Source organism: Myxine glutinosa, chromosome 10, assembly GCF_964187855.1.
Source record: "Myxine glutinosa chromosome 10, kmMyxGlut1.1, whole genome shotgun sequence".
In the NCBI taxonomy this organism is placed as follows: Eukaryota; Metazoa; Chordata; class Myxini; order Myxiniformes; family Myxinidae; genus Myxine; species Myxine glutinosa.
This window is the reverse complement of record NC_136270.1, coordinates 92,941,600-92,967,588: the sequence shown is the minus strand read 5'-3', so window position 1 is coordinate 92,967,588 and position 25,989 is coordinate 92,941,600. Positions and strand designations below refer to the sequence as shown.

Sequence of the window (25,989 nt, the reverse complement as noted above, 5' to 3'; positions counted from 1 at the left end):
AGACACACAAGCACACAGCGCGATGCTCCTCTCAAAGCCGTGGCCTCGCCCAGGGATTACAGGAGGCTTCATGTAGGCCTACTATCGCCTTAACCTTAAACCCTAACTATGTATTACAATGCACAACCCTCCGTATGGTGCATATTTAAATAATACAATTCTAAAGATAACGTTTCCCTGCTGATTACATTGAGATGGCTAACTTCCCGAACATGGGCCATACTAAGCAATACATTACTAACTGTACTAAAGTAATATCTATCCCCCCCCCCCCCCACCTCCCCACCCCTACAAATGTCACCATATCCAACAAGGACGTCAACCCAGCTATGCTTGTGCCCCAGAAACACAAAAACAAGAACTGGAAAACACAAACGTACGATGACATTTCCTTTTTACAAAAAGTTCTCGTATAAAAACAACAGTGTACCAGGGCAAAAGTTTGCTTGAGCTGGATTTTCAGTACAAATACAGACCATGAAAGCATTGAGGAACAATCTTTTTGGGTTTTTTTTTAAAGCAAGAGGTGTCAGAAAAGACACCAACAAAAAATACAAAGAATGGAAAAAGCTAAATTGACAGAAATGTTACGAAACTCTGGCATCCAATAACCATTGCACATTCTTCACTCCATGAGACCCTGGTGTTGGGCTAGCGGCTAGGGTGCCGGCTTAGGATCCTAGGATCCTGGGTTTGAATCCCGGTCGATCGCTGAATTAACGCCAGGGGGGTTGACTCAGCCTGTCATCCTTCCGAGGTCGGCTAATTGAGTACCAGTTCACTGGTAATTCCCTGTTTGTCGTTAAAGGCGGCAAAAAGGGTTGGCGTCAGGAAGGGCATCCGGCCGTAAAACATTGCTTCAAAAAGGGGACCGAAAAACAACAACAACCACGGTTCCCGAAAAAGGCCAACCCCCGCTTTGCGGGGAAAAATGGCCTCTAAAGGTGGTTATATTCTTCACTCCATGGCACCTTGATTAGCGCTGCCATGCACATTTATAAATCAAGTGCTACTTTGCAGTCGAAATCGAAAAGGCACGTGAACACAATCTGGGACGGTTCATTTCAAGTTTGGTTGTACTATCCCAATGCTTTTGGTAATCTTAATAATAATACACTTGTTTGTCCGTGTATGTGTCTGTCTGTCTGTATGTAGCATTCCATTCCACCCATTGGTTGAACACTTTGCCTGACTCCACCCACAATTTTTATACTACGGCCCTCATGTTGGTGGATTACTGCTATGGGAAGCCAAAGGCATCTAGGAGCTGTCATATTCACAATCGCCAAGCACTCCCTACAGGTTTTCCCTCAATTGTCAAACTACCAAAGTGAGAGTTGAAAGGATTTTGAGCCGACAGGTGTCATGGAGCTTGTAAACACTGGCCTCAGCGACCGAGGTAGTGCTCTGTTAACTTGTACACTGCCCAAATAACTATGTGCATTCTCTCAAGAAGAGTTTAAACCCATGTCAGTAGAAATTTGTCCGAGGTAATTATTTACTTTCAACGATGTGTACATATGCATCACATTGCATCAGGAAGATCATTGGTTTTGGGTCGCTTATTGTCACATTTTTTACGCATATATCATGCGATTGTGAGTTAGACAGTCGACCTTGATGGGACATGACCTGCTCATGGCACATATCTTTGCCACATATCTCACAGGATTTTGAGTGGACAGATTGGTGGGGGAGGCGAGGTGAGAGGGAGGGGGGGGGGGGGTTGAAGGATTAGAGTGTGGACACTGTGGAGGAGATTGACACCTTAGAGTTGGGAAGGGCAGGTTAAGAACTTGGGATTGAGAGGTTGAGGTGAGGACTTGGGGTGGGGTGTGGGGGGGGGGGGGGGTGGAGACGGGAGAAGTTGACGACGTCCCATTTTACATTACGTGGAATTTCCACGGGTCCCTGCAAGTAAAGTCCATTGTCCCTGCAGGTACCTTTATACAATTTACATTGATGGGAGAGTATTTAGCATGCTAAAGCACCAGGAAGGGAGGTAATATAATAACAGGAGTTCCCTTACAAGGAACTTTAACATAGCAATGATTTTAATTTTTGTTTGACTGACAGACAGATAGACAGACTTGTAAAAGTGTCTCACCACTTTCTGCACATGTGTGATCATGCCAAATGCAGAGCCAAAGTACTGCTAAACTGCATGTTTGTTTTCCTATTCATGTTCCGGTTTGTGTTCAAAATACAACATTCAATTGAAATAGAGTTGTTCCTCGATCGTAAACTGACATTTGTAGATGGACGGACAGACGGACAGACAGAAGTGAATCTATTGCTCAACCCTGCTTTTCCCTTCGCGTGCGTGGTGTAATAAATAATTTTACATGCACATAATGGCAAGTTACTACTTGTTAAATCACAAGTTTTGCTCTTTATCATCTTACCATGACATGGTCATTGATGATCATCAATTCAATGTATTTCGTATCTGTCTCCACGTCCCTGCGTAATCTTCGAAGCTGCAAAAGGATTAGCGTATCTGAGATAAAACATATGCGGGAAAATGCTACAACTCATTATCAAGATTTATATAGCAGATGTAATGTTGTGTTTAGTGCAATATACATACAAAGGGCTGAGTATTGACCTCATTCCCCACTTTCATAAAATGGTGGAATTCCTCCCCCTCAATTCCCTTCCCAAGCCTGGTTTTGGCTTAGCGGTTAGGGTGCTGGCTTGGGATCCTAGGATCCTGAGTTTGAATCCTGGTCGATCGTTGAATTAACGCCAGGGGGGGTTGAATTAATGCCAGGCCTGTCATCCTTCCGATGTCGGAAAATTGAGTACCAGCGCACTGGTAATTGGGGCACTGCGTCAGTGGCACAAATGCGCTTCCAGATAAATGATGCAACCAGCAGCCACAGGCTGCATACGAAAACAACAACAACAATTCCCTTCCCCACCCACTCCCCCTGCATTCAACACATTCTCCTTTCATTCCCTCTATTCCTTACATTCCTCCAAAATTTCCCCTTTATACCAAATGCTCCAATTGCTTCCCTCCTATATATATATACAGTGAAAGACACATGAAGGCCCACTTGGAGTTTGCAAAAAAGCACCTAAAGGACTCTCAGACTGTGAGAAACAAGATTCTGTGGTCTGATGAAACCAAGATTGAACTGTTTGGCTTCCGTCTGGCCACTCTGCCATAAAGACCAGATCGGTGGAGTGTTGCAGTGATGGTTGTCCTTCTGGAAGTTTCTCCCATCTCCACACAGGATCTCTGGAGCTCAGCCAGAGTGACCATCAAGTTCCTGGTCACCTCTCTTACCAAAGTCCTTCTCCCCCGATTGCTCAGTTTGGCCGGGCGGCCAGCTCTAGGAAGAGTCCTGGTTGTTCCAAACTTCTTCCATTTAAGAATTATGGAGGCCACTGTGCTCTTGGGAACCTTCAATGCAGCAGAAATTTTTTTGTAGACTTCCCCAGATCTGTGCCTCGACACAATCCTGTCTCTGAGCTCTGCAGGCAGTTCCTTTGACCTTATGGCTTGGTTTCTGCTCTGATATGCATTGTCAGCTGTGAGACCGTATATAGACAGGTGTGTGCCTTTCCAAATCATGTCCAATCAATTAAATTTACCACAGGTGGACTCCAATCAAGGTGTGGAAACATCTCAAAGATGATCAAGAGATATGGGAGGCACCTGAGCTAAATTTCAAGTGTCATAACAAAGGGTATGAATACTTATGTCAATGTGATATTTCAGTTTTTTCTTTTAAATAAATTTGCAAAACTTTCTAAAATCCTGTTTTCTCTTTGTCATTGTGGGGTATTGAGTGTAGATTGATGAGGGAAAAAATGAATTTAAACGATTTCAGCATAAGGCTGCAACATAACAAAATGTGAAAAAAGTAAAGGGGTCTGAATATTTTCTGAATGCACTGTATATATCAGTACTCTACTTAGACATAAATAAATAACGAAATAAATAAATACAGTGCCCTCCATAAGTATTGGACCAGTAAAGTCAAATTTGTTATTATTGCTATATACTGAAGAAGTTTGGATTTGAGATCAAAAGATGAATATGAGGCAAGAGTACAGAAGATCAGTTTTTATTTCTTTGTATTTCCATCCATATATGTTTTATCATCGGGTACAATAACACTTTTTATGTTCAGTCCTCCCATTTTAGGTAAGCATAAGTATTGAGACAGATTAACTTAAAATAAATTAAAGTAGTATAATAGTTAGTATTTGCTTGCATATCCCTTGCATGTATTATTGTATTAACTGCATCGAGCATGTGATACATTAACATCACCAAACTCTTGGTATCTTCCTTTGAGATTCTTTTATCAAGCCTTTACTGCAGCCATTTTCAGTTGTTGTTTGTTTTGTTGGTTTCTGATTTTAGTCTCGTCTTTAGCAAATTAAATGCATGCCAGATTAGATTTAAATAAGGCGATTGACTTTGACAGTCGAAAAACTTCCACTTTTCCCCCCCTGATTAACTACTTGGTTGCATTGGTAGTGTCTTGGGTCCTTGTCTTGCTGCATGGTGAAGAATGACCCAATGAGTATGGAGGTATTTTCTTGTACATAGGCAGACAAAATGCTTCTGTACACTTCCAAATTCATTCTGCTGCTGCCATTATTAGTTACATCATCAATAAAGATGTGTGAGCCAGTTCCAGAGGCAGCCATGCAAGCCCAAGCCATGACACTACCTCTGCCATGCTTCACAGATGATAGTAGGGGAGCTCCCAATAGAGTTCGTGACCATTTTCCCGTGATCAAGGTTTGAAGGTTGATTTTGAAAGATAAAAATATATATAAAAAAATAAGCTTGGGTATCTTTTTTTAAAATGCGGGCTAACTCGGCCAGAGGACAAAATCCAATATGTCCGCCAAAACCGCGAAATCGGGCATATTTCCGCCTACGTGAATGCTACATATACATATTGGGTGTCCATATGTGGGTTTTTCTGGGCCCAGATCTTGCATCTTACATCAGTCAAGTGATATTGTGACTTAAAATGATATTAAATGATTAATGTTGACCAAAATACAAGATGGCCACTGCAAAAAACCATGTATTGTATATTTTCATAATTGTGCATACCATAGATTCATCGCTGGCGTCTAAATACAGTTTTACATGACTAGTGTTTTCATTTATAACCTTACTGTTACTATGAATGACTTTTTGAGCAGGTAACGAACCAAGATGGCTGCCTCTCGCCCGTTAGATAAGCAGTTATGGCTACTGTACATTGTATCTATTGCAACGTCTTTTATTTGACACAATGTTCAAGGTTTTCATTTGCAATCAGTAAGAAAGAATTTATCTTTCTCTATTTTGTTTTATTATATTTACAGTGACATGACATTACATTTACAAGCAGTGATACACATTGCACAAGTAGCATATACGGTAGGGTTGAAAATGACAATAGTTGTTATAACAGTTTGTTTGTGTTGGATAGATTGAAATTGTTATTCACTGTCCGAATCGTCCGTCTCGGACCCAGACTCGACTGGATCATCCATAGTTGGGCTGCTTTCCAAAGCCTGAGTTAGTTTTTCTGGGAGTGCTGGGTGAATGTACCTCAATGGAAGACACATGCCTTCCTCGAGATGCCAGCCATGAGATAAAGGAGACGGTGGCGCATCAGGTTTTTCGTAGTTGAGCAACACGTAGGTTTGATAGTTCACTCTCTTGACTTTCAAATCGTGGGATTCTTTGTCTGGTGGAAGCCGCAGTATTGATTTCCTTTTCATTTGTCGCCACTTCCTGGCCCGAGCATCACACAGAGTGGTACTTTGTTTGTCCTTGTATATGTACCGTATGGTGTACAGCGTCATATGATCAAGCACCTGCTGAGGGACCGGTAGGTGTTTCCCTACTTCACTGAGGAACGCTCTAGCTTCAGGTGAAGTGGATGATATGTCGAAGATGGTTTTCTTCCCATGTCCAAAGAATGCTGCTGTTGTGTCTGAGCCGCTGTGGACGTGAAGAGGAACTATGATATCTGCTATTTCCTTCGGGCAGAAAGCTGTACAATCTATGAACTGCTTTTTGTACTTCATTGCGAGCACCCCTTCAGTTCTATGAGCAAATACGATGCCAATACAAGCACGTCCGTATCTTCTGCGTCGATGATAACAGGTGTTTCTATTCCAGCTTTACGTATTTGTGAGTAGATGAAGAACATGCATGTGTCTGCTTCTAACTGTTCACACTGGAAGTCTGTAACAGGCAAACCTGTCGATAGATTGACACATGTGGGCCCAACGCAGTAGACAAATTCAGTGTTAGAATAGTTTCGGTACAACACGCTGAACTCGTTTCTGAGAAAGATCTGTAGGTGCTGCTTGTTTGTTGCATTGTGGAAGAAGTCTTGAAATCCTTTGGCAGATGGGAATTTGTCCGACTGCTTGAAAAATACATTCTTGGAGCCATCTGAAAATCCAGAAGTGCTTTTTCGAAGCTTGCATTCGCTATCCTTGACGGTCAGGGAAACATCATATCTGTCATTGACAAACACAACTTGTGATGCATATTTATGTCTGCTCATAATGACGGCGAACACCTTCGATGCGTAGTCTCCCCAGGTGTAGGAAATTCCATCAGCCTTTTCCCTGTCTTCTACCGATGGCGTAGACAAACGCCATATAAATCCCATGTCCAGGATCGCCGTGTACTTGTCTGGTGTTGGTTCCAACGCATGTAGCTTGAATTTTTCTACCAACTTAGATTTTTGCACTTTTTTCATGGTGCCGTTGATATTGAATATTGGCAGACATTCATCTGTGACTCGGTACGACATTATCTCTGACAAGGTGAAATTTTCGGTGTCATTTTCAGCAAGTGAGACAACTGCTGCCATCGCTCTGTTCTCCATTGCGTCTGACTTCATGATGCGCTCGCCAGTCTTGACTGAGGGTGGGTTGCTGAAGTTCCGTCTCAAATTCCTGTGAATGGTTGCATGGAAAGGTTTGTTGCTGCTGAACATTCTGTCTTCACAGAATGCCTTCAAGCATTTCTCGCCATCGGTGTGGACCGATTCAAAATCTTGAATGAGGTCATCAGAAGCTACCATTCCAGACTGTAGTGACTTCAAGACCTTGTTTTCTTCATTGAAAGGGTCACAGCTGAATTCAGTGATGCAGTTGTTAATATCTTGTACAGCTTGTTCGTCTTCCTTCATGCGAGTGGGAGCATTTTCACTGTGATGTCGTTTTGATTCTGATGTGCTGGCAAGATCATGCAGTGAGGATCGGACTCTATTAACATTGTTAGCATTTCGGGAATGTGACAGCAGCATCTTTTCGTTCTTCAAAATTTTGAGCCAGCCAGCTTTCATCTTTGAACCCTTGTTCATTGTCATCTCGATCCAGAGATCCAATGGCAAACATGAGTAAGGCTTTCCCGACATGGATTGAGCAAATAAGCCATCTCGCATGTATTGTGCTACATCCTCTGGGAGGGATTCCATTTCCAGCCAATACTCAACCAACCACCGTCCATATTTATCGTTGTCATAAATCTGGATCCATGGTAGCATTAAACGTAATGTCGACTTGAATTGTTCCCAGTTCTGGATTCTCAACGCATGCAGATTCATCATCAATATTTCAGTCATCTCCATAAATGTGATCCAGTACTTTGCCATTGAACCAACGGACTCCTCAATTCTATTGAACTCATCTGCCACCAATGAAATAACCTCTTGGTTGGCTTCCAGAAGTGCATAACATTCCTGCCGTTCTTCTGCTGTTGAGGAAGGATTCCGCAGGACAGTCAAGTGAGCTTCAAGTTCATCTGAGATGCTTCCCCCATTCTGTAGTGACTGTTGTATGATTCTTCTCAGCAGAGTTTCATACATCAATCGGAGACATCGTATGCTCCTCTTGTAGTGTTTGCCCCGTACAATACATGGTTTTGTATTGAAATGATTATGAACATATACAATAAATGGTTTTTTGCAGCGGCCATCTTGGATTTTGGTCAACATTAATCATTTAATATCATTTTAAGTCACAATATCACTTGACTGATGTAAGATGCAAGATCTGGGCCCAGAAAAACCCACATATGGACACCCAATATGTATATGTAGCATTCACGTAGGCGGAAATATGCCCGATTTCGCGGTTTTGGCGGACATCTTGGATTTTGTCCTCTGGCCGAGTTAGCCCGCATTTTAAAAAAAGATACCCAAGCTTATTTTTTTATATATATTTTTATCTTTCAAAATCAACCTTCAAACCTTGATCACGGGAAAATGGTCACGAACTCTATTGGGAGCTCCCCTACTATGAGGTAGTATGCTTTGGATCAAATGCAGTTCCTTCCTTTCTCAACTTTCCATCGCTTTGGTAAAGGTTTATTTTGGTCTCATCTGTCCATAAAACTTTGTTCCAGAACTCACTGGTTCACCTTTGTACATATTGGCAAATTCCAATCTGGTTTTTTTGGTGCTGATGAGAGGTAGATTGTGATACACTTGCAGTGTAGCCTTTGTAATTCTGCTGTCAAAGTCTTCTGCAAATGGTAGATTGTGATACTTTCACACCTGCACTCTGGAGGTTGTTGGTGATGTCACTGACAGTTGTTTTCGGGTTTTTCTTCATAGCTCTGATGATTTTTCTGTCATCAACTGCAGTTATTTTCCTTGGCCGACCTGGCTGTTGTCTATTGCTAAGTACACTAGTTGTTTATTTCTTTTTCAAGATAATCCAAATTGTTGTAGATGCGATGCCCAATTTTTGTGCTATGGTTCCAATTGAATACTTCTGTTCTTTCAGCTTCCAAATTGATTGCTTTTCTTTTATAGACAGTTCTTTGGTCTTCATGTTGGTTTATGCCTCCTGACTGCAAAGGCAGACCCCCAAGGCAAAAGCAAAGGATAAAACCAAGACGAGACATTCACAGTTCTTTCATGTGTGAACGATATCAATGCAACAAGAAACACTGGAGCAACAAGAGATATCTGTCAGTCATTTGTTCCAATACTTATGCTTACCAAAAATGGGAAGACATACAAAGTGTTATTGTTCTGCAATGGTAAAACACACATATATATATATATATATATATATATATATATATATATATATATATATATATATATATATATATATGAATGAATGAATGAAGGAGGAGAGTTTGGTGAGCACAGCGGGGTGCCAGACCCTATCGAAGGCATGTGATATGTCAAGGGAGACAGCTATAATTTCCTGTTTGGCATTGAGGACCTCCATCCATAGTTGAGACAGCAGAAGCAGCATGTCCAGAATAGAGTGACCTGGTCCGCAGCATATCCAGAGTAGAGTGACCTGGTCCAAACCAAATTGATGATCAGAGATCAAGCCATTGGAGAAGAGGAAAGATTTCATATCCGAAGCAATGATGGATTCCATGACTTTGCTGATAATTGGGAGAACGCTGATTGGTCTGTAGTTGCAAGGATCTGTTTTTACACCTTTTTTGTGTAAAGTGGTAATGTTGGCTGATTTCCAAGCTGATGGCAGATGACCTCGAGCAGACAGGCTGATAGCCGTGGGCTGATGCCGTCAGGTCCAGTTGCAGAATCAGAGTCGAGGGTTGACAGAAACTTTTCCACCTTGTCAGGAGGAAAGGACACAGAGTCCAGGAGCAGCTGGGTACGACTGGGTATGGTGGGTACAGAGAGGGATGGGTTTGGGATACAAGATTTGGAGGCAAACACAGTTGAGGCATTCAGCTTTTTCACGTGCCGAGTCAGCTGTGTAGCCATTTGAGGTGAGGGAGGGGATGGAGGGGGAACAAACACCATAAACAGATTTGACCAGACGCCACCCTGATTTGGAAGAGGGAGACAGATTTGAGAGTTCGGTCTTGAAAATGGAGAGATATTGTGTCCTGGCTCTCCTGAGGGTGGACACACACTTGTTTCGGGCTTTGTGAAAGGAAATGAGATTTCCTTCCGTTGGATTTGCTTTCCAGTAGACGAAGGCAAGTTGTTTCTGGGCAACAGCCTCACCACAAGATTCCGTATACCATGGACAGGAGGAAGGGTTTGACAACTGAAGACGAGATGGAATAAATCTGTGCATGAGAGAGAGCAATTTACTTTGGAAGAATTCCCACGATGAGTGGATGTCAGAGGCGGTAGAGATGGGAGACCAGTCCAGATGATTGATGGCTCCTTGAAGATCGTGCCAGTCAGCCTGAGTGAAATGCCAGACTCGTCGACGCTGAGGAGGCTCTCTGAGAATGGTCAGAGAGATGTCCACTTTAACAAGCACATGATCAGATGAGACGATTGGAGCAGAAGAAGAGCAGCAGACATTTGCAGGGAAGTTAGTCAAAACCAAGTGTTGGCAAGTGTTAGCCTGGTGTTGGCTTACCGGTTAGGGTGCCAGCTTGGGATCCTAGGATCCTGGGTTTGAATCCCGGTCGATCGCTAAATTAACACCAGGGGGTTTGACTCAGCCTGTCATTCTTCCGAGGTCGGCAAATTGAGTACCAGCTTGCTGGGATGAATGATCCCGGTGTGTACCCCGGTTTAGAATAGGTACACCGTATCCCTGCGCATCGTACGAGGCGACTATGGCTTGGTGCCAGGAAGGGCATCTGGCCATAAAAACATTGCCTCAAACAGGGAACCATGATTGTCATGGGGCCCGCAAGGCTAACCCCTGCTCTCATGGGCAAAATGGCCCTAAAAACGATCATTCATTCATATATATATATATATGATCATATATATATATATATATATATATATATATATATATATATATATATATATATATATATATATAGCCAAAGAAGCGCACCCTATGACATGATGCTGACGTCATGCACATAAATTATACCAACACATCACCTCCAAACTAGGAGGAATCTGTGTGGCACTCAAGTCCTTGCAGACTGAGATTAAAGCGTCATGGTCACAAATGAACAAAGGCAGAGATGTTGATCTCGATTTCTTAGATCTCGATTCTCGCCCTTAGCATGGGCTCATCAGAACAACATACTACTGATCGTTTATTTGTGACCAAACTAAGCCACTAATAAACACAGATTGAACCCCACAACTTGACGAGGAAGCAAGGCACAGCTTGAGTCTCACCCCAGCAATTGCTGCACAACCTGTTAGCAGCAAGTGTCACCGATCATTTGTAACCATAGAGCTTTAATCTCAGTCTGCAACGACTTGAGTGCCACACGCACACGGTTGCCTCCTAGCTTGGAGGTGATGTGTTGGTATAATTTATGTGCATGACATCAGCATCATGTCATAGGGTCAGTGTGCTTCTTTGGCTCAATTTAATATTCCCGACTGCAAACCACCTAACTGGTGATGAGCAGGGCAGAGACAATATGTACTCGTGGCAGGCAACATTTGTTGCTAACAGGTTGTGCAGCAATTGCTGGGGTGAGACTCAATCTCTGTCTTGCTTCCTCCTTAAGTTAGGGGGTTCAATCTGTATATACACTACATGGCCAAAAGTATGTGGACACCCGAACATCACACCTGTATGCTCGTCGAACATCTCATTCCAAAATCATGGGCATTAATATAGAGTTGGTCCCCCCCTTTGCGGCTATAATAGTCTCCACTCTTCTGGGAAGGCTTTCCACTAGATGTTGGAACATTGCTGTGGGGATTTGCTTCCATTCAGCCACAAGAGCGTTAGTGAGGTCGGGCACTGATGTTGGACGATTAGGCCTGGCCTGCAGTCGGCGTTCCAATTCATCCCAAAGGTGTTCGATTGGTTTGAGGTCAGGGTTCTGTGCAAGCCAGTCAAGTTCTTCCACACCGATCTCGACAAACCATTTCTGTAAGGAGTTCGCTTTGTGCACGGGGGCATTGTCATACTAAAACAAGATAAGGCCTTCCCCAAACTGTTGCCACAAAGTTGGAAGCACACAATCGTCTAGAATGTCATTGTATGCTGTAGCGTTAAGATTTCCCTTCACTGGAACTAAGGGGCCAAGCCCGAACAATGAAAAACAGCCCCAGACCATTATTCCTCTTCCACCAAACTTTACAGTTGGCACTATGCATTCGGGCAGGTAGCGCTCTCCTGGCATCCGCCAAACCCAGATTCGTCCGTCGGACTGCCAGACGAACAGTTGTTGTGCTGACGTTGCCTTCCAGAGGCAGTTTGGAACTCGGTAGTGAGAGTTGCAACCGAGGACAGACAATTTTTATGCGCTACGTGCTTCAGCACTCGGCGGCCCCGTTCTGTGAGCTTGTGTGGCCTACCACTTCGCGGCTGAGATGTTTTTGCTCCTCGACGTTTCCACTTCACAATAACAGCACTTACAGTTGACAGGGGCAGCTCTAGCAGGGCATAAATTTGACGAACTCACTTGTTGGAAAGGTGGCATCCGATGACGTTGCCACTTTGAAAGTCACTCAGCTCTTCAGTACGGCCCATTCTACTGCCAATGGTTGTCTATGGAGATTGTATGGCTGTGTGCTTGATTATATATACCTGTCAGCAATGGGTATGGCTGAAACAGCCGAATCCACGAATTAGAAGAGGTGTCCGCATACTTTTGGCCATGTAGTGTGTACAATTATAACACACTCGACTTCACTGTTCTACTTTTGGTGGACATTGTATATACCTGTGCAGGAATATTTAACAATATTTCTGCACAGGCATAGACTGACATACGTGACGTTATAGAATCACAGCAGGATTATTACCGACTGAGGCGCTTGAAGTTGTAAAGGATATGTTCCACTTCCAGCTTTAATCCATGCTTGTTTTGGAGAAGATACTACAAGACAAAAGCATAAAATGACATTAAATATTGTAGAAACGAGTTGTGTTGGCACATAAGACATAAAATACGTGCAGGAATTATATATAACTAGAATAGAAGACCTGTCGCTTTGCTGACAGAAATACCATCTTTTCTGCGATGGCTAATCTATGGGGGAAGAAAAAAAAAGGGATTCCTGGGAGATCCTGCTCTCCATGCAGGGATAACCAACGTGACGTGTTGGAATTTGCAGGTTTCACACGCGTGTCCACACATTTAAAAAAGAATGATCTTACTATAATTCACCAAATGTCCGTCCGTCTGTCTGTCCGTCCGTTCGAAGGTACCGCAAAAACGGCTGAACCGATCGCAACGATATTTTGGATAGGTAATCCTGGGATCCCCTGGAGTAAAATAGGGTATATTGTTTTTCCAATTTCAGCTTTGGCCTCCCAGCATTTTCAGGTTTGGACTCCTGCATAACGTTATTTTCCCGGGTGCCGCACAAACGGCTGCACCGATCACTGCACGGCTGCACCGATCGGAATCAGTGACCTCGGACAAAGACCTTTTATAAGGACATGGGTTGAATCCCTGCTTGAGAGAATGCCAACCCCCTCCCCACCATCATGGTCATCTCTCCAACTCACAATCCCACGAGATATGCGGAAAGGACGACCAAAAAACAATTATCTTCTTTTTGATTCGTATATAAACATCATTAAAAGTAAATAATGACCTCGGCTAAAGATCAAACGACGTGGGTTTAATCTCTACATGAGAGGATTCCACATAGCTATTTGGGCGGTGTATAAGCTAACAGATCGCTGTCTCCATCGATCTTGCCAAGGCCGTAACACCTATCGGCTCAAAATCCTTTTAACTGTTCACTTGGTAGTTTTTACAATGAAGGAAATATTAACAATGTTCCTCTCTCACCTGGCTGGGTGTGGGTACCTGTCTCACCAGCCATGGCTCCTCAGCAAAGGACTTCTGCGACTCACTGGGACAAACACAATCAGTCAATTTCCTGACCCAGATCTCAGTCAATGGAGCATCTTCTCTTCTAGACTTGATTATGACTAACTTCCCTGCAAATGTCTGCTGTTCTTCGTCTGCTCCAAGCGGTTCTTCTGATAATTTGCTTGTTAAAGTGGACAACTCGCTGGCCATTCTCAGAGAGCCTGCTCAGCATCGACAAGTCTGGCATTTCACAGGCAAACAGACACGGTCTTCAAGCAGCCATCAATCATCTGGACTGGTCTAACATCTCTACCGCCTGTGACATCAACTCATCCTGGGAATTCTTCCAAAGTAAATTGCTCTCTCTCATGCACAGATTTATCCCATCTCGTCTTCAGTTGTCATACCCTTCCTCCCGTCCATGGCACACGGAATCTTGTGGTGAGGCAGTTGCCCAGAAACAACTTGCCTTCGGCTCCTGGAAAGCAAATCCAACGGAAGGAAATCTTATTTCCTTTCACAAAGCCCAAAACAAGTGTGTCCACCCTCAGGAGAGCCAGGAAACAATATCTCTCCACTCTCAAGACTGAACTCTCAAACCTCTCTCCCGCTTCCAAATCCTGATGGAGTCTGGTCAAATCCGTTTCTGGTGTTTGTTACCCCTCCATTCCCTCCCTTACCTCAAACGGCTACACAGCTGACTCCGCACATGAAAAAGCTGAATGCCTCAACTCTGTGTTTGCCTCTAAATCTTGTGTCCCAAACCCATCCCTCTCTGTACCCACAATACCCAGTCGTACCCAGCTGCTCCTGGACTCTGTGTCCTTTCCTCCTGACAAGGTGGAAAAGTTTCTGTCAACCCTAAATTCTGATTCTGCAACTGGACCTGGCGGCATCAGCCCACGGGTACTAAAATCCTGCTCTGCTGCTCTTTCATTCCCTCTCTCTGTTCTTTTCACCCTCTCTTTTGCTCAAGGTCATCTGCCATCAGCTTGCAAATCAGCCAACATCACCGCTTTACACAAAAAAGGTGCAAAAACAGATCCTTGCAACTACAGACCAATCAGCCTTCTCCCAATTATCAGCAAAGTCATGGAATCCATCATTGCTTCGGATATCAAATCTTTCCTCTTCTCAAATGGCTTGATCTCTGATCATCAATTTGGTTTCAGACCAGGTCACTCTACTCTGGACATGCTGCTTCTGCTGTCTCAACAATGGATGGAGGTCCTCAATGCCAAACAGGAAATTAGAGCTGTCTCCCATTGAAATATCACGTGCCATCGATACAGTCTAGCACCCTGCTCTGCTCACCAAACTCTCCTCCTATGGTATCCATGGGAATCTCCACGAATGGCTTGCGGACTTCCTCTCTAGTCATAGTCAACGTGTGGCCCTAAATGGGTTTCTCTCATCTCCCCTTCCTGTTCAGGCTGGAGTTCCCCAAGGCAGTGTTCTGGGCCCTGTGCTTTTTCTGGTCTTCATCAATGATCTCTCTGACTCTCTTGAAAATCCTCTCTATCTCTTTGCTGATGACTCCACTCTCTGCCACTCCATTCCTCATCCCTCAGATCGGCAGTCTGCAGCCTCCTCACTCTCTGCAGACCTGGACAAAATCACAGACTGGTCAAACAAATGGAACATGTCTTTCAATCCTGACAAATCTCACACTCTTACTCTGTCTCTTCGAAAAGACCGACTGGACAACCCTCCCATCCACTTTCTGAATAATCCTCTCCAAAGGTTCTGTCACTCAAGCTTTTGGATCTCACTGTCTGCCATGATCTTTCCTGGGAAAACCACATTTCAAAACTGGCCTCCAAAGCCAGTCGCCGACTGGGCATCCTCCATCGTGCGAAGTCCTTCCCTTGGTACACCTGAGCTCCTCACCACATACAAGGCTTTCATCCGCAGCTCAATGGAATACTGTTCTCCCCTTTGGGCCGGTGCTCCTGCCTCACACCTAGCTCGGCTTCACGCTGTTGAAACCAAAGCTTTCAGAATCATTGGAATCTCCCGCGATGAAGCTAACTCCGAGGGCCTTTCACTTACTCACCGCAGGCAGGTTGGTGGTCTTTCTGTCTTCTACCGACTCCTCTCCGGCCTTGCTCTCCCAGCTCTCTCGGGGCTCTGTCCCCCAAATATTCCAACAGGTCGCACAAGACCTGCAACCCTCTTATGGTTAAACTGCCAAAATCAAGACTCTCTGCTCACCTTCACTCCTTCATTCCTCTTTTCTCCCACCTCTGGAACAAACTCCCTCACTCTCTTCAATCCCACTCCTCCCTCCAGGTCTTTAAAACAGCTGTTCACCACCATCTCTTTTCTTCCCCCATCCAAAACCTTGATCTTTTCTTCCCCCGCTAATTTCACCCCAGATTCACTTTTTTGAAATACTATCTTCCTTCCTGGAAGTCCTTGCAGTGTCCTTGTGTTTTATACTTCTCCCACCCCCATCCCCCCTTCCCACACCTCCTCCCCCCCAAGCCCTCTCCCTCCCACAGATCTCCCGATGTCCCTGCTCTCAAATGTTGTGTTTGTGTGCTTCCCCTTCTCTCCCCATCTTGTCTACCACTCCCCTTATTTTATACTTTGTGGGTCTGTTTGATTTTTTGTGTGATAAATGTTAGCTCTTTCACGAGCCTCAATCCTGTATACAAAAAAAAAAAAAATGTTGTTAAAAGTTTCTTTTGTGATTAATTTGTGATTGGAGTTATGTTGTTTGGAATGAAAAAAGAGATATCGAGTTCAAGTGAATGACGATATGCCGTGATGGTTTCTACTTTCTAAACGTGATCTTCGCGGATCGCCATATGCAGATTCGCCACGGACCCACGATCGATGTTTGTATACGTGAACGTACCCGTTTGTTTGCGAACGGGTAAGTTTTTCATGGAAGTCCTTCAGGAACTTGCTGTCCATGTCTGACATGCGCCTGAAGGTGCTGCAGGAATGTGGAATTTATTGGTTTCATGCTTTAGCATTCGCCGTATCTGCATTGCCTGTTTGCTTCTGGCCTCCCACCCGTGCGTAGCACGGGTATCTCACTAGTAATAATAATAAAATATATATATTTTTGGCTCACAAACACTCCCGGGAGTTACCCGAATCCACCGTAGTTGGATTAATTGAAATCCGTTTATCCGTTTTCAAGTTATAACACGACAAACAAACAAACAGACAGACAGACAGACAGACACGGCTCCTTTTATAATATGAAAGATAATTATCAACGGGGTGTGCAGGCCTATAATGCATACAAAAGGGGGTTTCAAGAATGAAAGCTAGCATGAAAATAAGACATAACGGAATGCCCCACACATCTGGATATTGAATGCCAAATAAAGGTCAGCTTGAAAGACAAGATATGCGGGGAAATGCTGTTCGCATCCACTTTGAGGGTAAGATCCAGTCTTGAGTCATTGTCTTGGGTGAAGAAAATTCATGCTCGATGGAAATTGGGTTTGTCAGTTGTGCAGCGAATGAATAAATATGGAGCATTCCAAACATTCTGCAAAAGAGATTTCTCACAATGAACAAAGGTATAACAAGCCATATACAGTATGCATAAGACATTATAAACCTGGTGTTGGCTTAATGGTTAAGGTGGCTGGCTTAAGATGTCAGTGTCTTGAGTTTGAGCCCCTATCCTGCCGTTACATATAGGCCGGTCATTTTACGAATATACCCACCACAAATTGCAATAGTAATGAAACCTGGCATTTTTGCTTCTTTTGACCCATGTAATAACATAGTAAAAGTCAAGGAATAACGAGGCATTGGAACACATTCATTTCGAGCAACCACTTTTTGACAGTTATGCACGAAAATAAGCTAATAACTAGAACGGGCACTCGGTAGAGCGCATACCTTCGCCGCAGCTACTGTTCTGTACTTGGCATGGGAGTGTAGGGAACAGAACAACAAAAATACGATTTTGACCTTTTCGTGACCTTGACCTTGACCTTTGACCCGATTGCTCCCAAAATCTAATCAAATGTGTCCCGTATAATAACCAATCATCCCACCAAATTTCATGCAATTCGGTTGAATACTTTTTGAGTTATGCGAATAACATACACACACACACACACACACACAGACATACAAATAAATACACAGCGATCAAAACATAACCTTCCGCTTTTGCGAAGGTAAAAATGGCACAAAATAATGCACTTAATTTGTTATTTCGTTCACATTCTCAAAAGATGTCAGAAATGTAAGTGTTTAAGAGTGTAAGACAGGCCTTATGCCCTGGTTTTACAATACATTTGACATGTAAAGGTATATATATTGAGATAATTGACATTTAAGGTAGCTTTATCCCAATAAAATTGAATTTTTTCGAAAATATACATATCAATGAATTTTGAAAGCTAATATAATGGTCTATCATATTCTTATATCAAATTAGATTTTACTCTAGTCTAATTAGGTGAACAAAGCCTAATTAGGTGAATAAAATTTAATTACACGAACAATGATCTCCATAGCAACGACTTTGGACCTTGGATACGGTCGCTTTTATATAACCAATCTCAAAAAGTGTGGTATCAAAAGATTCGGAATAGCCTATAGTGCAATCCAGCTGAGAACCAATCAGAAGCCTCAACCAGATAATCCCTGCCTCGCCTCGCCTCAACTGCCCGAACTGATGCGTCCTGTCTTTGTGTTCTGAAAAATGACGAACACGTTCAAGGAGATGACGAACCAAGTGAAGACGCGATAATGCAAAGCATAGATGAGGCACAGGCAGCCATGGATCCGCATGATACCGAGGCAGGACAGGCAGCCATGGATCCGCGTGATACCGAGTCAGGGTCGCAAAGTGTGGGAGCTGGCCCAGTTGACCTGTGTGAGCTACGAAACCTGTATGATTCATTGTTGAAGGGTGAGGGTTGCACTGAAGATATCCTTTCAGCCCCGGTTCTGGACTCTGTTCGTGACATCATGAATGTTGCTCGACAATCGAAGAAGGATCTGCGTACAGCACAGCTATGGCTGCAATACATGGACATGATAGACATTCTGAGGACATTCCTGAGGTCGGAACGCACTGGTGACTGGCGTCTGCACGTGCACGCTTTGCACGACATGTTGCCCTACCTAGCAGCTGCAGGCCACAATCTGTACACAAAATCTGTGTACATCTACCTGCAGCGACTGGCACAACTGTCTATTCAGCATCCGGAGGTCCACCATCAGTTCCAGAATGGATTTCACGTAGTGCGGCATTCAGATCGGTACTGGGCCGGCTTGTCCACAGATCTTGTGATCGAGCAAGTGCTCATGAGAAGTGTGAAAACCACAGGGGGACTAACAAGGGGTCGTGGAATGAGCGAGCCGCAAAGGATCACGTGGCTGCTGTCCACCCCCATATGTGCAGAGGTCAACATGGCTTTGCAAGAGTACACATCAGTGCAGTATGGGACCAGTGACCAGCACAAAGAACAAAGCGCAGCTCGACAAGGACGGGACACAGATGACACGCACAAACTTATTCGCTACCTGTCATCAAAGGATCCCTTTGGAAACGATCCAACTCTGCAAAGCATTGACACTGGCATCACAGCTGGAGATTCGGTCAATGCTGACCAAGCAGCGTCAGTCGGCAGGAAGATCTTAGATGGAATGCTTGACAAAAAGGTTCTTGATCACACGTTCAAGAAGAAAGATCAGGTTGTGACTCTTGACACACGTTCATCATTGAAAACTGGCAGACAATCCGTTCTGATAGATCCACAACTGTTGTTCCAACGTCTGAGTACGGCAGGATCACGCTGTGATGACCTCAAAGATGTCTTCAAGTACGAACTAAGCAGTTTCCCACCAGCACTGTTTAAGACCACTGATATCCTGCTTGAGGCCGACAAGCCAGCGCTAGCCGAAGACATTTGGAAACAACTCCCCCTTGACGTTCGCAACACAGTGCTGCCACAGAATGTGCAATATGTTCTGGATGGTGGGGCATTGCTACACAGAATTCCTTGGAATTCTGGCGAGACATATGGAGGAATCGCCAGTCACTACGTGCGATATGTTGGAGACAGGTATGGTAACGCTGTCATAGTGTTCGATGGATATGTGAGCGCACCCTCCACCAAAGATGTAGCGCACAGCAGGCGCGTTCGATCTCACAGCAGTCCCCTTGTCAACTTCACAACGGACATGGTATGTACTATGAAGAAAGATGACTTCCTTGCCAACCAAACAAATAAACAACGTTTCATCAATCTACTGAGTGATGACCTTCAACGGCGGCACAACGCTGTTCATCATGCCAGGGCAGATGCAGATGTTCTCATAGTGGAGACAGCCATTGCATGTGCAAACACCAAGGACACCGTGATAGTTGGCGACGACACCGATCTTCTTGTTCTCCTTTGCAGTCGTGCAGGGCCCACATCTCACAACCTGTTCTTCCGACCTGAGCCTAAGCTGACGTCAAGGAGGCAAGCAAGATGTTGGAATATCGAGCAAGTGCAAAAGACACTTGGACGCAATGTTTGTGACAAGCTTCTTGTTGCACATGGACTCCTGGGTTGTGATACCACGTCAAGAATTTACTCGATTGGCAAATCAACAGCCTTGAAGAAGCTGAACTCCAGTGCGTATTTCTCCGAGCTTTTGGCAAACTTCAACACTCCTGGAGCGTCAAAAGAGGATGTCATGACAGCTGGAGAGAATGCCCTGGTTTGCTTGTATAATGCCCAGCCCGGGGAAACACTGGACATGCTGAGGCTTCAACGCTTCCACCAGAAGGTTTCAACAAGCACTGTCAGAGTTGAGCCTCGTACCCTGCCCCCTACATCAGCATCTGCAAAGCAACATTGCCTACGGGTGTATGTTCAGGTTCAGCAGTGGCAAGGAGTTGCCATGGATGCCAATGGTTGGGGATGGGCTATCCGTGACGAGAGAATGGTTCCCGTGATGACCGAGATGAAGCCTGCTCCAGATTACCTTCTAGATGCCATCCACTGTGGCTGCAAAACAGACTGCAGCACCCTACGATGCAGCTGTCGCAAGTACAGCCTGGAATGCTCTTACGCATGCAGTGAATGCAAAGGACTTCACTGTTCTAATGTGACCTTGTCAGAACCAGAAAGTGATCCAGAAGAAGAATAAGCTCTTAGGTTGGTGCTTGAATCGCAGTTCATTCAATTATTAAATAAAACACTTTTTTTTTTTTTCAATATATATATATTTTTTTCAATATTATTTTCAATATTATTTAACGATTTTTTTTGTATATATAGTACGATATGAACTTGTTCACATAAAGCCATTACATTGCAGGCCTCAGGGACATAAAATTGCAGGATCTCATAAGGATTTAGCACGGAAACAGTTTTTGGTCTGAAAAATTTATGCAGATTTTCGCTTAAAACCTTCTCTTAAAGATTGCAAAAATTGGAAATGTTCCAATGCTCCGATTCTCCTTGACTTTTAGTATGTCATTCTCCACTAAATTTGACATTGAAAAATGCATGTTTCATTACTATTGCAATTTGTGGTGGGTTCGACCCCAAAATGGCGTAGATTGACTGGACTAATAACACCGGGTGGGTTGACTCAGCCTGTCAATCTTCCGAGGTCGGCAAAGCGAGTACCCGCTTACTGGAAACAGGGGCATGGCCGCATTCCCAGCCAGGATGCATCCAGCAGCCGCAGGCTGCATACAAAGTGAGGATGATAATACACTATATGCAGCCCAGCTAACACAACACCGTTGGGCCAACGTTGGAGCAACGTCAGCACTTTCGTTGGAGCAACGTCAGCACTTTCGTCAGCACTATAGCCGAGCCAACATCGCCCCGACGAAGGTAAGTCCCAGGCGACTATATGGGGGGCCGACATTTGAAGGGAGGGTGGCACAACGTTGGACCAACGTTAGAACAGCCGTTGGTCACACGTTGGAATGAAGTGTTGGCCCAATGTTAGTACATACAGTGCCATACCCTTTTACAAAGCATTGATGCTCCAGAAAGTTTCTTTGCAAGGGTTATACGGGGTGCTCGGCTCTCAAAAAAATCCAGCGGTATACATACACCTATTTAAAGCAGTACCACCAGATAATTTTGCGTATTAACAAAAAAAAAATCTGCATATTAACAAAAAAAGTTTTGCTAAAGTAATTTAATAAACCATTACAAATTAGTGTGGTGTACCACTTCTCTCGATTATTGTCTTAACCTGGTCTTAAAACGGTCATCACAGAGCATCGGTATATTATGCTTCCGCCTGGCTGTTGTTGGAGAAATGTTGCCATTTGGAGAGTGCAGGTCAACCGAGTTGGAGTTCGCCAGACTTTCGCTGAAAGCACACGTCACTCGTAGACTGGGCCGAGTGCACACCTTACATTGGCAAACAAAATGAATCGTGCTCGGAAAATTAGTTTATCTGAAGCTTGTTCCCAAAGTAAAAAGCTCACAACCGTAACCGCGATTGAACACGAAAACTTGGCGGCAACAACAGCAACTGCAGATAGTGATGTGGGGCTTCAGCTTGAACTTAAATGTAAGTGGTCTACAGTAGTGCTTCTTCACCTTTTTCTCGACAGGAACGGGCAAAGGTCAGCGATAAATGACAATGTACTGCCAATTGGGAACCACGTAAATAATGGTCTTTACTGTCTATACTTCAGCACGTCATACATCTCTAATAACGTTTTACAGTAATATTTTGATTTTTTCAATAATTGCCTTGTGTAGCTTATTTCTGATGTCACCCACCTTTGAATACACATGAAATGCCTAATGGAATGACGTGAAAACTCATTGTACTCATTGCCGGTAAAAAGAAAACCGAGAAAGCATCTGAAAATGCAAAGCCCCAGCGGTTCACAGTATTATAATAGTATCTTATAGGTCTATGAAAGTCTGATATAATCAAACACTACTTGACTAGTTTACATACATTCTCCATATTTTATGCACTCCAAACCCACGAGACGAAATAAGTTGAAAGGTGGTGGTTTCGCTCTGGGTGTGCATGGGAACATTCTACCAACTTGGGATGGACACCTCAACTAATGTTTTTACTGTTATGTTAAAGTGGAGAATTATAATAAGAATTGGGTGAATTATCACACCTGTTAATGCACTCCTGAACCGCTGCACAGAATAACTTGAAAACTGGATGTTATCACATTAAAATAAAATAAAATAAAACTCCCTGAGGTTGTACAATTCATTCTAAAATATTGCAATTCTTTGTGTTATAGTATAATGAAAACTATAGTCATGATAGATGTGGGGGGAATGCATTGAAAAATATTATGTATGCTTGTTTGTGGGAATAAATGGGTTGAAACATGGTGGGGTTGTACTCGGGGTGTGCACGGGAATGTTCATAGTTGGGATGGCCATCAAAGGAAAGCAGTTCTGCTGCATGGCAAGCTAAGATTTCAACCTGAAATAGAGAAAAACAAGTACAGATACATTCAAAGTACACCGCCCCCATACCAAATAATTAAATATCCTACAGCGCGGCATTGCCGGGGCGCCTCCGGCCGGGGCGCCTCCGGTGCAGCTCATAGAGACTGCATTGGGAGGGAGAGGTGTACAATAATTGATTGATTAATTGTAAAATTAAAATCAATAAAAGGTTATCATAAAATATTTTCTTAATAATTGGCTAATAGCATAACTAAACCACTAGTGCTTCATCTGAAGATGTATCTTTTAGAAATTTAATTAAATAAGTCATTAATAAAAAATAAATAATTAATTGATTAATCAATAAATAATTAATCCATTAAATGATTAATCAATAAATCAAAAATATCCTTGATAGCCACATCACTTGGTCACTGTCATGTCCAAATATTAGCTTCCCAGCTCAAAAGGTGCCTGAGATATTGGCCAAATGAGAAAGAAAATAAATAAATGATTAATATAATGAAAATAAATAAATAATAATCATTTAAAAATTAAATTACTAATCAATTCGGTCAGAGAACACATAAACTACCACCATTTCATCAGAATCTGTAACTGGGAAAAAAAATTTTAGTCATTAATCGAATAATTAAATAATTAATCGATTAATTGATAAATTAATAATGAAAATAAAGAAATAATAATCATAAAAAAATTAATAGTTAATCAATTGGCTCATAGAATACATAAACCACCACCATTTCATCCGAATCTGTAACTTAAAAAAATTAATTAAGTCATTCATCGAATAATTAATTAATCAAATAAATAAAAAATACCTTTATAACAGCCAAATCACTTGGTCATTGTCACCTCCAAATATCAGCTTCCTAACTCAAAAGGTGCCTGAGATATTGCCCAGATGAGAAAGAAAATAAATAAATAATTAATAATGAAAATAAATAAATAATAATCATTAAAAAAAATTTTTTTAATCAATTCGCTAATAGAACACATAAACCACCACCATTTCATCCGAATCTGTAACAAAAAAAAAAGTCATTAATCAAATAATTAAATGATTAATCGATTAATTATTTAATTGATCAATCAATAAATCAAAAATAGCCTTTGCAGCCAAATCACTTGGTCATTGGCATGTCTAAATATCAGCTTCCTAACTCAAAAGGTGCCTGAGATAATGGTCAGAAGAGAAAGTAAATGTATAAGTACTTAATTAATCGCTAATAATGAAATAACTCATCAATTAATTGATTAATCAAAAAACAAAAAATACGTTTTTGACAAAGTACTTGCTCACTATTGTGCCGAAATTTCAGCTTCCTAGCTCAAAGGATGGCTGAGACATCGCCCGGACAAACAAACAAGAAAGCAAGAAAACAAACAAGAAAGCAAGAAAACAACCAGAGTGAAAACTGAGTACTCCCATTCAGCGTGCGTCACTGCTGAGCCCCCTTCGGTGCCGGCAATGACGATATGCAGCGCCTGGAGATGGCATATGAAAGGAGCGGTGTACAACAACTTCAAAAAATCAAGTGAGCTATGACCTCAGCACCATTAGTGGTGGTGTAAAGTATCCAGGGTTGTTACCCTGCGCTCGCGAAGCGAAAATCAGGGTTAAGCATTCAGTTGCGTATGTGTGCCGTGCGCTGTACATACGTGTGCCGTGTGCTGTACGTGTCTGTATTTTAAAAATTCATTTTCTCGGCAACCGTTGGTCCGATTGACACAAAATTTTACCATAGAAGCGCCTCCGCCTGTAGAATTTTTTTTATTCATAATTATGACATCATAGGTCACGTGGTACGGACGCCATCTTGGAAAAACGCTACACCTCCCAAACCACTCAATGGAAAAAATTGAAACATGGCTCATTGTCAAGTACTCACCATGGGGAATAAGATATGTTAATGATGATGTCACCTGTGCCTTTGTTATGACGTCATAATTGGATAAGTGCAACACGTATCCGATCATTTAGAATTTTTTTTCTCAGCAACTGTTGGTCTGATGGGCACAAAATTTTCACCATAGGAGCGCCTCCTCATGTAGAATATTTTAATGATAATCATGACGTCATAGGTCATGTGGTACAGGCGCCATCTTGGAAAAACCTCACACCTCTATATCTCTGAAACCACTCCATGGAAAAAATTGAGACCTGGGTCATTGTCAACTACTCCCCATGGAGAATAAGATATGTTAATGACGATCGGTGCCTTCGTTATGACGTCATAATTCGACAAATACAACACTTATCCATCCGATCATTGTGAATTTTTTTTCAGCAACTGTAGGTCTGATGGACACGAAATTTTCCCCATAGGAGCGCCTCCTCCTTTAGAATACTTTAATGATAATAATGACGTCACAGGTCATGTGGAACAGGCGGTATCTTGGAAAAACCGAAAAATGTTGCACCTCTATATCTCCAAAACGGCTGCTCGGAACAAATTGAAACATGGCTCATTGTAAAGAACTCCATATGGGGAATATGTGTTGTTAACGATGATGTCATTGGTGCCATAATTATGACGACATAATTCGACAGGGACAACGCTTGGTCTGATCAGTTTGAAATGTATTGAGCGTGATCTATGCAACAATTATATTAGAGAATATAAATTAATGATGTCATCGCTCACGTAGTCTGGCAGCCATATTGGATCAAAGACAAACAATGTTCAAAAACAGAAGAGTTGGCTCACAACAAGTTGACTGTGCAGGGTAAGTATTCTATGAATACCATCTAGTTGTGACTGCTTTAGAATGCGGTAAACGCGTAGAAATAAGAAAGAAATTTGCTCTATAAATTAATTTAAAGGTATAAACTATTCTGACAATAATTCATACTTGATTGGGTGAAATGATTTGCAATTCATG

The 25,989-nt window shown here is 42.8% G+C and overlaps 1 protein-coding gene across 1 annotated transcript in view; it reads right to left on the bottom strand.

The window, feature by feature from the left end:
* Window positions 1–25,989, bottom strand: part of LOC137433690 (uncharacterized) — a 123,077-nt gene that overhangs the window by 84,433 nt on the left and 12,655 nt on the right. Inside the window, exons 7-11 of the mRNA XM_078786199.1 lie at window positions 7,158–7,744; window positions 6,849–6,942; window positions 6,067–6,616; window positions 5,790–5,971; window positions 2,406–2,500 (exon numbers count right to left, since the gene is read on the bottom strand). Of these exons, the coding sequence (XP_078642325.1) occupies window positions 2,406–2,500; window positions 5,790–5,971; window positions 6,067–6,616; window positions 6,849–6,942; window positions 7,158–7,744 (1,508 nt within the window). The remainder of the gene's footprint in view (window positions 1–2,405; window positions 2,501–5,789; window positions 5,972–6,066; window positions 6,617–6,848; window positions 6,943–7,157; window positions 7,745–25,989) is intronic.